Raw genomic sequence first — 14,457 nt, forward strand, 5'->3', positions numbered from 1 at the left:
AAATCCTTTATTAAAGCTCATAAAACATAAGCTGATACGTCTTCATGAGCATCAGAGAACTGTTATCTTTTCATGGATCCCTGGCCACAGTGGTATTCCAGGAAATGAATGTGCAGACAGTGCTGCTAAGTATCCTTCCATCATATCCTCAATAAATTACCTAGTCCCATATCCTGATTATAGACATAATATACGGAGAACATCTATGGAACAATGGACACTTCTGTGGAAAATGCAAACAAATAACAAGCTATTTCAAATAAAACCTGAACCACGATTATGGACTTCTAGCCTTGGTAAAAATAGAAAAGAAGTAATGTTAGCCAGAACTCGTATAGATCACACTCACCTCACACATCTCTATCTGCTTACAGGAAATGATCCTCCGCAGTGTGCACACTGCTCGCAATCACTTACAGTAAAACAACTCCTTGAATGTAACTTGTTCAGGAATGCCCGACGAATGTCTTTTAGTTTCATTTCAGATCTACAGCAACCTCTCTCTCTGAATAGCCTAATAGGTAAAGAAGCAAATCTCTCTGAATTCTTTTTCTATATAAAACAAATAAAAATGTATGACCGTTTCTAACTGCCCACCGTGCAGTTATCATAAGTAACTCAATTAATTTGGAAGGCGTAATATGGCCTAAGTAGCGCATGCACCAGAAAACACCACAACAACAACAACAACAACACTGAATCTGCTTTCAAAGTCAAGACACTAGACAAGCCTAGAAGCTGTGTGGCGAGAGGCGCCTCCGTAGCCAGGTGGGAAGGAGCAGCAGTGTGTAGCACACGCTTCTTGATTAGACCGGGGTTCGAGCCCGTCACCACCAAATATGGAGAATGCGGAAAGGTCATGGAATGACCACCGTATATCCCGGAGCAATATGGCCTTAGTTGCTAATGCTCCTAAAAACCAAATAACAAATAACAAATAGCTGTGTGGCGAGAAGAGTAGTCACATAGTTCAACGGATTTGTAATAAGCTTATGCAGTGGGGTGCATAATAATAATAACATTTAGATTTTGACTAATCTATTTTTATATATATATTTAAAATTCATCGTGATCAACCAAATTTAAAGCCGCGATCGACTTGTTATGTTATTTGGTTTTAAGGAGCATTAGCAACTAAGGCCATAGTGCTCCGGGAATAATGCGGTGGTCATTTCCTTGACCTTTCCGCATCCTCCGTATTTGGTGGTGATGGGCTCAAACCCCGGGCTAATCAAGAAGCGTGTGCTGTGCACTGCCTCTCCTTCCCACCTGGCTATGGAGGCGCCCATGAGATTGACTTGTTGGCCACCCCTGACATATGATAATAAGGCAGGGGCCACGAGAGTAACATGTCCAGAACTACTAAAGAATTTTTTCTAGACAACTGGCATGAGGCCCTTGGTGGTCTAACCCGAGATGGCCAAGTGGGAATTGCCTGGGTCCTGAAAAAAAAGGCATTATTCTCCTTTATTTATACAGAGTTAATCTATCTCTGAGTTCCTCTCTGACCCCATCAAACAAGTGCTGCCAGGGTATCCTGGCAGACATACAGTACAGACAGTGTCAGCATCCCACACCCAGTGGTGGGGCTGCTGCTTGGCTACAGATTCTCAAAACATTTGAAATAATACTATGAGGCATATTATTTGTTGTTTCTGCATAAGTTCGAATGGCATCAAGACGTTTTGCTGCCTCAACTCCTACTGCCGAGCATGGTGTCAGCAAATGGTGTTTTGAATGGCTCATTCAGTAGATCCACTGCAGGATCTAATCCCATGCTGTGACATTTTCTGTATACTACACCATTAGGTGTTAGCAATCAAAATTGGATGACTTTAGAACCAGGTGATCCATTTAAGGTAGTTATTTTGATTGGAGCACTTAAGTTTGGCCCCCTCCAGGGTTTCGGACTCTTTGGGTCCTATTCATATTTATTCGGCGAGTTGTGAATACCACCCATGCATATTTAGTCAGCACTTTGTAATAAGGATAGGAAGGGAAGAGGAGTTATGCTGTTAGTTAGTTAGGAAACATAAAATCTAAGGCAGTGCAACCAGTTGATATGGGTGGCCAGTGCTTGTTGAGTCAGTTTCATGTGACATAAGCACTGGCGAAGCAAAATTTAGAGTAGGAGTGTGTTATAGGCCTAATGAGCCTGATAAGTACAATGAACAGCTATCCAGAGAAATAAGTGGTCCAGTAAATCAGAATATCTTATAATGGTCCATTTTAACTATTCAGATATTGACTGGAACTTGTGGGATGGTCACTTGCACACTAATAAGTCTTTTGTGGATTTATTGCAGGACTTTTACAAAAGCATGTTCGAGAGGCAACCAGAGGGAGTAATACTCTTGATCTGATTATCATCAGTGATTATTCATGCATTAAGAATCTGCAGATAAAAGAACCACTAGTTTCTTTTATCTGCAGTGATCACAGTGTACGGATATGGGATTTACTTTAAGATGACTAACATTGGGGGTAAAGGGAACGGTTTTGCTTTCGTAAAAGTGACCATGGCAGTCTCAGACAGTTATTAAATTCTATATAGTGGGACCAATTCCTGATGTTACCAACAGCAAATTCTAAATTGGAAGCATTCAACGAATTAATCTTGGAAGCTACTAGGCTTTTCATACCGAGTAAGAAATACTGTTCAAGGTTGGGGCCCAAATGGATCTCACATAAATGAATGAGACTCGTGGCAGAAAAGAAAAATGTGTGGAATGCATAAAACTTATCAGGCAACACAGAAGCCTAGGATCGATATAAGCTAATCTGTAATCAAGTCACAAAGGAGATTAGGCAGGTGAAGGCAGACTACGAGAAATTTTTAGCAAAGGTTGTGAACAAAACAAGCAAAAACTTCTTTGTTTATCTCAAGTGTAAGAGGAGGGGGATGAATCAGATTGATCCACTTCATACCAGTGTTTCGACTGTCGATGGTGCTGCTCAAGTAGTTGATAAATTGAATGACTATTTTGCATCTACATTCACACATGAGGAATTCTGTAGAGAAGTGGAGGCCAGATGTTTATCAAACTGTTAGTTTAACTTTAGTTTCTGGGGAAAATAATGGAGTCACTGGTTAAAGAAGCATTGCAGGATCATCTAAACAAGACTGCAGTTATAGTTCAGACACACTACGGGTTTGTTAAGGTGAAATATTATCAGACCAATTTGATTGGATACTACACAGTGGTCACAAAAGAACCGGATGCAAAAAATAATTTTGATATCAAATACAGTCAGACCTCTATATAACGAAATCGACCGTTCCTTTGAAAAATTCGTTGTACAGAAATTTCATTATAAATTTCATTAAAGGTCAAAATATGACCTTTTCAATAATGAAAAATACTGTAAATTCAGAAATATAGTAAAAGATGGGAAAGAAGTGGGAATGAATAAATTTTCTAACATTTTAAAACAATTTATTAATACAAACATATTAAGAAATTACTACATACATGATGCACAAAATATATTAGTACACTTTCAAGAATTATTTTGCAAAATATTTGGTTATTTTTTGTTGTACACTGGATTGTCCTGTACACTGTTCATAAAAATGGTCGAATTTGTTTAAACTTTAACCACTGAGATACATTTTCTGTTACATTTTCTTTCCACTGAAGGCCTCAATGCAAAGTTTCAAATGCTGGCAACGTTTCTCGTCTGGAATGTTTTTAATATTGCCCTAATTTTCATCGATATAGTCACTAGTTCTTTAAATACGCTCCAAAATGTTGGAGTAACTCAGATATTCAGCTACTTATGACATCATTATCAACTCCTAAAAATTCGTCAAGAACAATTTCTCCACTGATCAAACCTTGCTTGGAACTCTTTCCAAGATTGCTCAATGTCTTCTAGTAGTTCATCCCTCTCATCTCTGTTTAATAGCACTTTAGCAAAACCTGCTTTTGTGAAACAATTCTTAATCGTTGTTTCCGTCACATCTCGACTCCACACTTTCGCCAACTTTGATGTGCACATTCACAAATCTACACGTTGGTTGGTTTCTATTCTCAGTATAATTTTTTTTCAGTATGAGCCTTCGGTAGTGCCTTTCAAATTCTTGATAATGCCTTGGTCCATTGGCTGCAGTCATGAACAGATTTAAACTTGTTGTGGTTCCAAGCTATGTGTATGAGGCTATAACATGTATTACTGTTCATCTGTGACAATATTAAAAAAGGATTTTTCAAGAAGGAGTGAGGTCCCTTGGAATGTGAGATCCTAAGCTGTAGCTTGTGTTTAACTTATATGTAAATCTGGCACTGGCTGCAGTTTAGATGAATTATTCAGAAGGAAGAAAACAAGCTTCACACTTGTATGTTTTGAAATTACCTAGTGAAGGTGGGCAGGGCAGTTGTCAAAAATCAACACAATTTTTCTGTTTTCTTTGGTCACCTTTCTATCGAAATTTAAAATTCACGGCTCAAAAATTTCGCTTGTCATTCAAGATTTTTTGTTGTAGTTGTAGTCCAACTCTAACGACTTTACTCCTTTGAAACATAGGGGTTGTTTACTTTTGTCTATTACCAAAAGCTTCAGTTTTTCATTACCAGCCATATATGCAATCAAGAGTGTAATTCTGTCCTTACTATTTTTACTGACTACACATTTATTACCTTTAAAAATCAGTGTCTTGTTCAGAAAACATTTAAAAAATGCTCCTGTTTCATCAATGTTGAATATGTCTTTGGACTAGTAATCCTCTATAATTTTTTCCAAAACTGTTTCTTTCCAGTGTTCATTTAATTAGTCCAGCCAACCAGAACTGGTTTGAAATGTTTTCTGCCCCAGAAATGATGCGTATTTCATAGCCTTTTCTTTTATTAATAGCCCTGATATCGACATGTTTTGGTCTTGAATCAACTTCATCCACTTAGAAACTGCTTCATCTCATCTTCCTAAAGGCATAATTTCGCACGGTTTTTCAGAATGGTTGACACACTACTGGCACGGATACAAAATTTTAAAGTGATTTCTTTTTTTAACGCTCCGATCTACACTTTTCACACTACACTCAAGGATTTCCTCTTAGACACTGTAAGGTTGCTTGCACAGCAGTTAAAACAAAGCTGAAATTAGGGACCACTTGTAGCTACCATGTAAACAGAGACAGGTGAAATTTAATGAAAGTGTGGAAGATTAGTTTCTTCGAAACAACAGATGAATTTCCGAGATAAAGGAAAATCACTCTCTTCTAATTCTCTAATAGGATGCTTACAGTAGAAATTAGGTTGACCGGAGCCAATGCCTGCATCGGGAATATGCCTTTTGCCAGTGGCTGTGGATACCTGACCAGCAGGACTTTTCGGTATAGTAGTGTATAAGTTGTATAGGTTTTACTTCTTTTCAGCAATTTCTGACCCTCTGCTGGGCAATGGCCTCTCCCATAACCTTCCATATTTTTCTGTCCCGCACCATGGTTGACCATTTTCCTCCTGCAGGGAGGAAACCATTAAATTGTAAAATATTTTAGCTCTTTATTTGTGGAATTAACACTGTTAGCTATTACAATCTAAAAGGATTAATTCTTAATTCATTTAGCTCTTAATTTGTGCTTTGTACAGCGTCAGCTCTATTGCAGACAGGCTGTGAGACCAGCTCATGAGCATCATCAATAATACACAGGAATTTTACTAGCAGGGATAAGGGGGAATTTATTCCTTTGTATAAGGAAATGGTCAGGCCACACTTGAGTACAGGTAACCTTTGTATAACACGGTAGTTAAGTTCCTATAAAATTTCATGTATTCCGAAACCTTTTTATATGATACTAAGAACCAGTACAATACGAAAAGCTAACAAAAATGCATTGTATTTTTTATAACTATCAGAAACTTTATTTTTATTAACAGTAGTAATGAGTGAATAAATGTCTTACAAATTGCGATACATATATGTCAGATAATGCACTTTCATTTAATTTTCTTCCTCTTCACTGCTGCTAAACACAATGAAACGAGAACATTTTCTCTGTTGTAGAATATCTTCACTTTCCAGGCTGTCTCCTGCAGCATCTTGTTTTCGTGTATCTTCTGCTCTCTCTAAAAATTCAGTAATCTGGGATTGTTTGCTTTTGCTTGATAGATCTTTGTAAATTGTATGGTAAGGACCTAAGCATTTTGAATTTGAACTTTGTGTTCCTTTCAGTCTTAGGATCTGCATTCAGAAAATAAGATTCTGGTTGTTCGGCTAAGTTTATGCCTTTTAGTGTAAGATTTGGAACTTCAGCATTTTCATCTGCACTATTAAACTCTGAATTCATTTGGTTTACCTCCGATTCCATTTCAGGTAAATCCGCTTTGCCAGATTCTTTTTCTATCAGTAATTCTTGAATATCTTCACTAGTCAAATCAAAACATTTCCCTCCTACTAACTTAGCATGTTCTACTGTTGCACCAATTCCATTTCTGCCAGTTCGACCATATTTCCTGAATGAACTGACTCTGGCCATACATTTTCCCAACACACTCGTTTAGACAGTTTCAGTACTTTGAGCAGTAAAGCAATGATTCCAATACAATCCACAATTGAGAAATGTTTCCATTCCTCCATCACTTCAATAGATTCGAATCAATTTTTTTCAAAATCTATTGTAACAATTTTCTGATGTAAGGAGTTTTAAAGGTATTATAGATGCCTTGATCTAATGGCTGAATTAAAGAAGTTGTATTATGTGGTAAGAACATTACTTCATCAATTGATATGACTCATTGTTTTTATGGCCTGCCTCGTTATCCAATATTGATAAAACTTTGAAATCTAGGTTTTCTGCTTTAAATAGATTTCCACAGATGGCACAAAATAGCTTTGGAATCATTCTTTAAATAAATTGGCTGTTTCCCAAATATTACCTAATTTTGTTAGGCAAAATTAATGGCTGCAATTTTATTCACAAGAAAGTAATCATTCCAATACGGTTTCTTATGAACAGTGTTCAGTAATATGTGCCCAGAAAAATTTATAAATTATGAAATAATTCAAATAATAAGTCACAATTTTATGGTCTCAAACAAAGCAGAAGTTCAATAGCACAGAACCTAACATGGGATTTCCAACATGATAAATATGGGGATTTCCCTATAATTTTTTTTTGTATAATGACTAGTGAGTCAACAGTAGGGATTCACAAAAAAGAATGAAAATGTTGAAAAATTACATTCAACATAGTAGCAACGTTTGCTCTGTACAAAAGCTCAAAAATACCGTTTTATGCGAGGTTTGTCCCAATTCTCTATGTTAGAGCCAAACCGTTGTTATATGAATACTGTGTTGTGTGAGGATTGCGGCAATTCGTCAGTCATGTTAGAGCCAAACCATGTAGAAGTACCGCATTATATGGGGGTAGCCTGTACCATATACAGGGCAGGAGGCCTTATTTTAGGAAAGATGTGGAGCTGCTGGAATGAGTACAGAGAAGGGCACGAGGTTGTTGAGGAGGGGGGGGAACAAAGGGGTGCTCTTATTAGGAAAGGCTTCAGTTCTGCAAATTGCAGCATCTCGCATCTCAGGGAGCATAAATTCAAATTGAGGAAATACAGTTGCAGAGTAGATGTGAGGAAATTTGACTTTGCCAGCAGTAAGTTGATTCCTGTAACAAACTTCCCTCTGTCATTGTCATTATACAAGTGATAAATAATTCTAGGAAGAACAGGATAGACTTTTGGAACGAATGGTTCAGTGATATGGGAAGGGTGTTTTTTTTTTTTTTTTTTTTACTGATGCTGTATAAGCTTGCATCATATGCCACTGCTAATGCTAAAATACAATTCTTCATTGTATTGAATCCATGTCTTGCCGCTTCCATAGTTTGAAGTACATCATAAACAGTACATTGTTCACTTATCACTCTTGGCGGCATTGTCATTTTATGTTTTAGTTGCTTTATCTGCCTGACAGTTCCCAACAGACCCATTTCCCAGTGTGAGGTAATTTGTTAACTGCAGTAAAGTTATTTGAATTCCATACCACTAACAGCCTTTGCACAATGAATGAGTACAATGAACAGTTGTACAGAGAAATAGAGTGGGCTAGTAAATCAGAATGTCTTATAATGAGAGATTTTAACTTCCCAGATATTGACTGGAACTTGTGGGTTGGTCACTCACACACTAGTAAGACTTTTGTGGATTTATTGGATGATTGTTTTTCTGCAGCAGCATGTTCGAGAGGCAACCAGAGAGGGCAGTACTCTCGATCTGGTTATCAGCAGTGATCATTCGTGTATTAAGGAATTGCAGATAAAGGAACCACTAGGTGGCAGTGATCACAGTGTCTGAAGTGGGATTTACTTAAAGATATAATTACCATCAGGGGTAAAGGAAAGGATTTTTGCTTCCATAAAGGTGAGTACAGTGGTCTCAGACAGTTTTTAAATTCTGTACAGTGGAATCAACTGATGATGTTACCAACAGTAAATTCTAAGTGGGAAGCATTCAAGGAATTAATTGTGGATGCCACTAAAAATTTTCATACCTATTAGAAATATTGTTCAAGATTTGGGCCTAAATGGTTATCAAATGAACTAATGAGACTCGTGACAGAGAAGAAACAAAATTGATCCTAGTCTTGTAATCACATTAAAGATCAAACTAAAGATAGAAAAAGTAATATAATCAGCCGTTTTTTTCTAAATAAGTGTTCTGAAAACCTGTTGGCAGTTCAATTTGTCCCTTCAGGTGTAACGCAAAGTATGCAAACTCCATAAGATGTGGTCATTCCTGTTTGGACACTAAACAACCACTAATAATTCAACTACTAGTCACAGTTGTAAACATTATAAGAAGATACTGTGTCATCTAAAGAAGACATGGTATGTCTTCTTTAGATGAACAGAGCAGGGAATGGGTGGTTTTAAATTCCTGTTACTCTCTCAAACATCCTGTCGTACTGTCAACTTCAGCGAATATGTTCTCAAGTCTTTTGCTAAGAGGAGTGACTTTTTTCTAAGTTATATAATTTCAATGCCTTTTCTCGGTCTAAAGAACAACTTATACAAATTTTAACACGCCTTCTAATTGATGATTTTTCTGTATTTTGTCATCTATGCAAAATGCAGAATGGTCATTGGAAGGAATCTTAAAAATACAGCCATTGATCCCTTGCACTCTGGTCATTACTAATGAGATCAGAATTTTGTCACAAAAGACCACTTGTGTGCACTTCTGTAGGCCAGATGTAATCATGCTAACCCAGAATTAAAGCTTAGGCAAAACAATTATCCTAGAACCTGCCAGCCGAAACCAAATTACCAAGAATTTTCTTTAACGTGTAGCTGACTTTTGTCCAATAAAGCTGTCAGCTAAGGATTATATTTAAATTCTTCTTCTTCTTTCCTCAACTTCATGGAATTCAGATCAGTACTACTTCATCTGTACCGTGCTCCTTTCTGTTCTAAACTTGATTATGGTTATGGCATATGCACTTCAGTGTTTAGATCCAGTCCAGCATCAGGCTATCTACATTTCCACTGACGCATTTTACTACCTCTTCTCTTCAAAGCTTTTACATCTCTTTTTTATATAAGCAGTTACTCTACAGTACATTTTTTTTTACTGAAATCCCTGCCAGCCACCATGTGTGGACATCTGTTTTTTGAATCCCAATGGGAAAATCTGTGCAACACTCATCCGACTTCAAAATGACACTTTGGTATTCAGATCTAAGTGCTGTTAAAATGAGCAGCAGACAGTGGACAACTGTGGACAAGGGTGGTAGGCAGTTCCCTCCACCCTTTCAAAGAAAGAAACATACTGCATGCAAATAAAAATATCCCTTGATTGCATCAAAGGTAGTCATTACCAAAGACTTATGATAGATGCAATTCATCAAGTGTATTTCAGGCTTTATTACCAGTGAGTTTTAATCCTCCTCCATTTCTGCTTATCAGGGATTTAGATATGGTTTATTCTCATTGAATAGAATTTGACATCTAGTCTTGCTGGATCCCAGACTGGATCAGTGGAAGTGAATTTTCTGATATCATACTAAATCAGCAGTTCCCTGAACTACTGTTGCCTGTTAGTCCCATATACAGACTTAGGGCAAGTAGTCTGCAAGTAGTCTGCACCAAACTGTATCTCCTAAGGTTCTTGCATGAACCGGCTACAAAACAAATTAATCCAGGTTATGCTTGTAACCAAACAATAGCAATTCAGTCTGCTTGGGATTAGACGACACTTTTTTTTTTTTTTTTTTTTTTTTTTGCTCTTTACTCCACATAGGACAAGAAACTTTCTGTTGTAGGCAGATGTCCCACCTATGTGTGAGAATGGCAAAACTATTATAGACATTTATCATACTTTTATAGAATGTCTTGGTTTTACAAATGCGTGCTTTTATGAGTCTGGCTGAACCATTTCCACTCAGCCAGATCTTAGGCAGTAAATACTGTCAGATGTTTTTAAACTTTTTAGTTTGGTAATCTATACCCATTCATTTGAATTTACCATTCTTTTTATATTTATATTTTTTGATGTGATAACTTGTAAGTAAATTATCAAATATATTGATGTTTTCATTTAGACTTGGCACATTATGGCCTAAGCTTCTAATGCACCATTAAATACAAAATCAACCAACTAACGTTTACTATATTACTTGTATCCCCTTTTGACTGGTTATGCGCTTGATTCTAATAGGATGAATTGCTGCACTCACTTTGTTCTGTACAGCAAGGTTGGCAAAAGCTGTAAATGTTGGCTACGTAGAGGTAATTGAATTCAATGTTGATTAATTAGACTTTGTAATTAAATCAACTTATAATAGGCTTAATAACAGAAGCAAAAATTTGTAAAAAAAAAAAAAAAATCCAAGACTTCGATGAAAGAATTTTTAGTGTATATTTGCAGACAGGGAACTCAAATTTTCTTGGGTTTGGTAACAGGGTTTTTTTGTTTTTTTTTTGACAATTGATAAAGCTAGAATTTTGATTTTAGATTACTATCAATACTTTTCCTGAGTGTACTTTTACTAAGTGTAAGGTTAGGTATACAGAGGTAAATATAAGCTTTCTAAAATAGAAAGCTTATTTTTAAATAAATAGATTTTAAAATTTTAATTTAAATGTATTTTTTCATGTATTAATTTTACTTTCCTTATAGGTGCAAAGTAAAAAGAAGAAAGAAAAGGAAAGATGTGTTGCTTTAATTGAAAAACTCACTGAAGAAGAAAAAAAACAGCAGGAGCATTGTGCTCGTGTGTTAGCTTTATTGCAGTCAGAAAAGGATACGTGGTTTCAGTCACGTGAGTCCATAAACTTTTTTTTATTTCCTTGTTGTTAACCGGTTTACTTTAGTTATATTTAGTAAACAATTAAAAAGCCTTAAAGAATGAAATCACAAATTTAGAAAAGCCTTAAAGAATGAAATTACAAATTATTCATGCATGCATTGTGCAGGCCTGATGACATGACACATTATTGTCTTGAAAAATCCCATTTTTCCTATGAAAAATGGGATTTTTCAAGACAATAATGTGCAACAGGCAGGGTGCACATGGTCTTCTAATAGCTGCTGGTAGATTGCACAAGTGAAACTTTGGTCCATACATATCAGGGATCTTAGTTCTTGCCTGAAAAACATGCCCCATATTAAGAAACTACTGCCTCCGGACTGTGGCCTCATGGCCTGTGGACTCATGTTGCTTGTTTCACTTTCACCAGGTATTTGGACTCATCCAACCCACACATCATTTCCAGTCTTCCAGTACAACTGATTTGTTGTTGGCACCACAGCACTCGTCATCAATGATGATTATCAGCAGTGAAGGACTGAAGGTTGTCTGCTGTGGAACCTCATATGTCTGGATGTGTTGTACATCGTCATTTGGGATATTGTTCTTGCATTCCCCATATTGTATTGCAGTGTCATCTGTTGTACACTGGCTTGCCATTCAGCCCTTACAATGCTCTACGCCAGTGGTTCCCAAACTGTGCTTTGTGGATCCCGAGAGGATCTGTGAACAGTTCCGAGGGAATCCATGGATAATTTCTGTAATGGCTACTTTGAATTTTAATTAATTTATTATTTTTTTTTTTAAAGCAAAATCTAAATATTGTTACAGACTGAATATTGCACCAGACATAAGAATTCAGTTGTTTGCAATCAATCCCAACTTTAAAGGACTTTGTGAGAGGAAAAAAACAGCACTATTCTTCACTCCCCTCATTGAATAACTCCTCATGTGAATGCAGATGAAAAATACACGTTCAGTTTATCAGCTACCTGAACATGATCATCAATAGTCAACCCATCTATGTTAGGTGGTCCAATCTGATTCATCTCTTTGATTCTAGAGTTTACATAAGTAAAGAACTCTTTGCTATTTTTCTTTGCATCCTTTGCCAAGGATTTCTCGTAATCTGCCTTTGCCTGCCTAACCTACTTTGTGACTTGATTACAGACAGTTTATATCTGCCATAGGCTTCTGTGTCACCTGATACTTTACGTGCATTCCATACATTTTTCTTCTCTGCCACCAGCCTCATTAATTCATCTGACATCCATTTAGGCCTAAACCTTGAACAGTATTTCTTACTTGGAATGAAAAGCTTAGTAGCCTCCAAAATTAAGTCACTGAAGATTTCCCATTTAGAATTCAATGTCGGTAATATCATCAGTTGATCCCACTGTACAGAATTTAAAAACACTCTGGGACCCCTTTAGTCATCTTTATGAAAGCAAAAGCCCTTCCCTGTAACCTTGTTGGTAGTTACATCCTTAAGTAATTCCCACATCAGTACATTGTGATCGCTGTCACCCAGTGGTTCCTTTATCTGCAAATTCTTAATGCATGAATAATCACTGCTGATAATCAGATCAAGAATATTACTCCCTCTAGTTGCCTCTCGAACTTGTTGCTGTAGAAAACAGTCATCCAATAAATCCACAAAAGCCTTGCTAGTGTGCAAGTGACCAACACAGAAGTTCCAATCAATATCGGCAAAGTTAAAATCACCCATTATAAGACATTCTGATGTACGTGCCTACTCTATATCTCTGCACAAATGTTGATTATACCCATCAGATTCATTAGGCCTATAACACACACCTACTCTCATTTTTCCTTTCCCGGTGCTTATGTCACACCAAAAGAGACTCAACATTGCATTGTCCATCAAAATCAGTTGGATGCACCTCCTTAGATTTTATGTGTTTCTTAACTAATGGCATAACCCCTCTCCCTTCTTGTCCTGTCTATCCTTTCCATACATATTGTACTCTCCAAATTCCAATTCTGCACTACTTATGTCTGTGTGACACCACGTCTCTGATACCAACAATATCCATCTTTGATGTTTTGACTAGCACTTCAAGCTCATCAAATTTATTAACTATACTCTTAGCATTGGTATACATGCACCTGTTTCTACTAGCGCCTCTGTAGCTAGGTGGGCAGGAGCAGCAGTGCGTAGCACACGTTTCTTGATTAGGTCGGGGCTCGAGCCCATGACCACCAAATACGGAAGATGCGGAAAGGTTAAAGAATGACCACCCCACATCCCCGGAGCAATATGGCCTTAGTTGATAATGCTCCTAAAAACCAAACAACAACAACAACCTGTTTCTACTCTTAGTTACCCTAGCACAGCCCATGTATTGATTTGTTCCACTCACTATGACTCCCAGTAGGCCTCGAAATCTCCATTGCCTTCCTTTCCGGGCGGCTGATCATTCTAATAGAAGCAGTTCAAGAATCACCTTTGCCTATGCCTGCGGCCACCGTTAACCTTTTAGTCTATGTATCTCTCCCCCCCCCCAATCTAGCAGTTTTCTGACCCAGTTTGTTGATGAGAGCGGTCAGAGGAGGATGGCTAGAATTGTGCAAGCAAACAGATGGGCCACAATGTCACAAATCACGTCGGAATACAATCTTCGAGCACAGGACAAAATATCACAATGGATCACTAGTCGCACTTTGTAGCAAATATGCTACAACGGCCACATCGCATACCTTTGTTATCAATGGTGAACAAGAGAGCACACCTCCTGTGGGCGTCCCCGTGACCAGGTGGGCAGGAGCAGCAGTGCGTGGCACACGCTTCTTGATTAGGCCGGGGTTCGAGCCCATGTGCTACCAAATATGGAGGATGTGGAAAGGTCAGGGAATGACCACCACATATCCCCGGAGTAATATGGCCTTAGTTTTTTTTTTTTTTTCTTTGGTAGTTGTTGGCGCATAGGGTTCTGGGGCCATAATGCACCTCCCAAGGTTTTTGCAGTACTTTGATCCAAGCCCGAGGCGGGAATCGAACCTGTGACCTTTGGGTTGCCAGGCATGGACTTTACCCACCTGGCTAGCCCAACACATGCATTAACCAGATTTCTATCCAAACTAATATTTCCTATAGTAGGACGATCAGACTTTATCTTCTAAGACAGTGGAGGCTTTGTGCAGTTTACACATGCTCCATTGAAGAGGGTGAGGCCATGATAT

General features: G+C 37.6%; 1 protein-coding gene across 4 annotated transcripts in view; it reads left to right on the forward strand.

Moving 5' to 3' along the window:
- The window catches only part of tho2 (THO complex subunit 2-like protein), a 1,047,711-nt gene that overhangs the window by 477,314 nt on the left and 555,940 nt on the right, over window positions 1-14,457 (forward strand). For all 4 annotated transcript variants that reach the window (XM_090374101.1, XM_090374103.1, XM_090374104.1 and 1 more), the window contains one exon: window positions 11,124-11,265. In XM_090374101.1, coding sequence (XP_090230227.1) covers window positions 11,124-11,265 — 142 coding nt within the window. The remainder of the gene's footprint in view (window positions 1-11,123; window positions 11,266-14,457) is intronic.

This window comes from Mastigoproctus giganteus, chromosome 5 (assembly GCF_048544385.1).
Source record: "Mastigoproctus giganteus isolate SK-2022 chromosome 5, ASM4854438v1, whole genome shotgun sequence".
NCBI lineage: Eukaryota > Metazoa > Arthropoda > Arachnida > Uropygi > Thelyphonidae > Mastigoproctus > Mastigoproctus giganteus.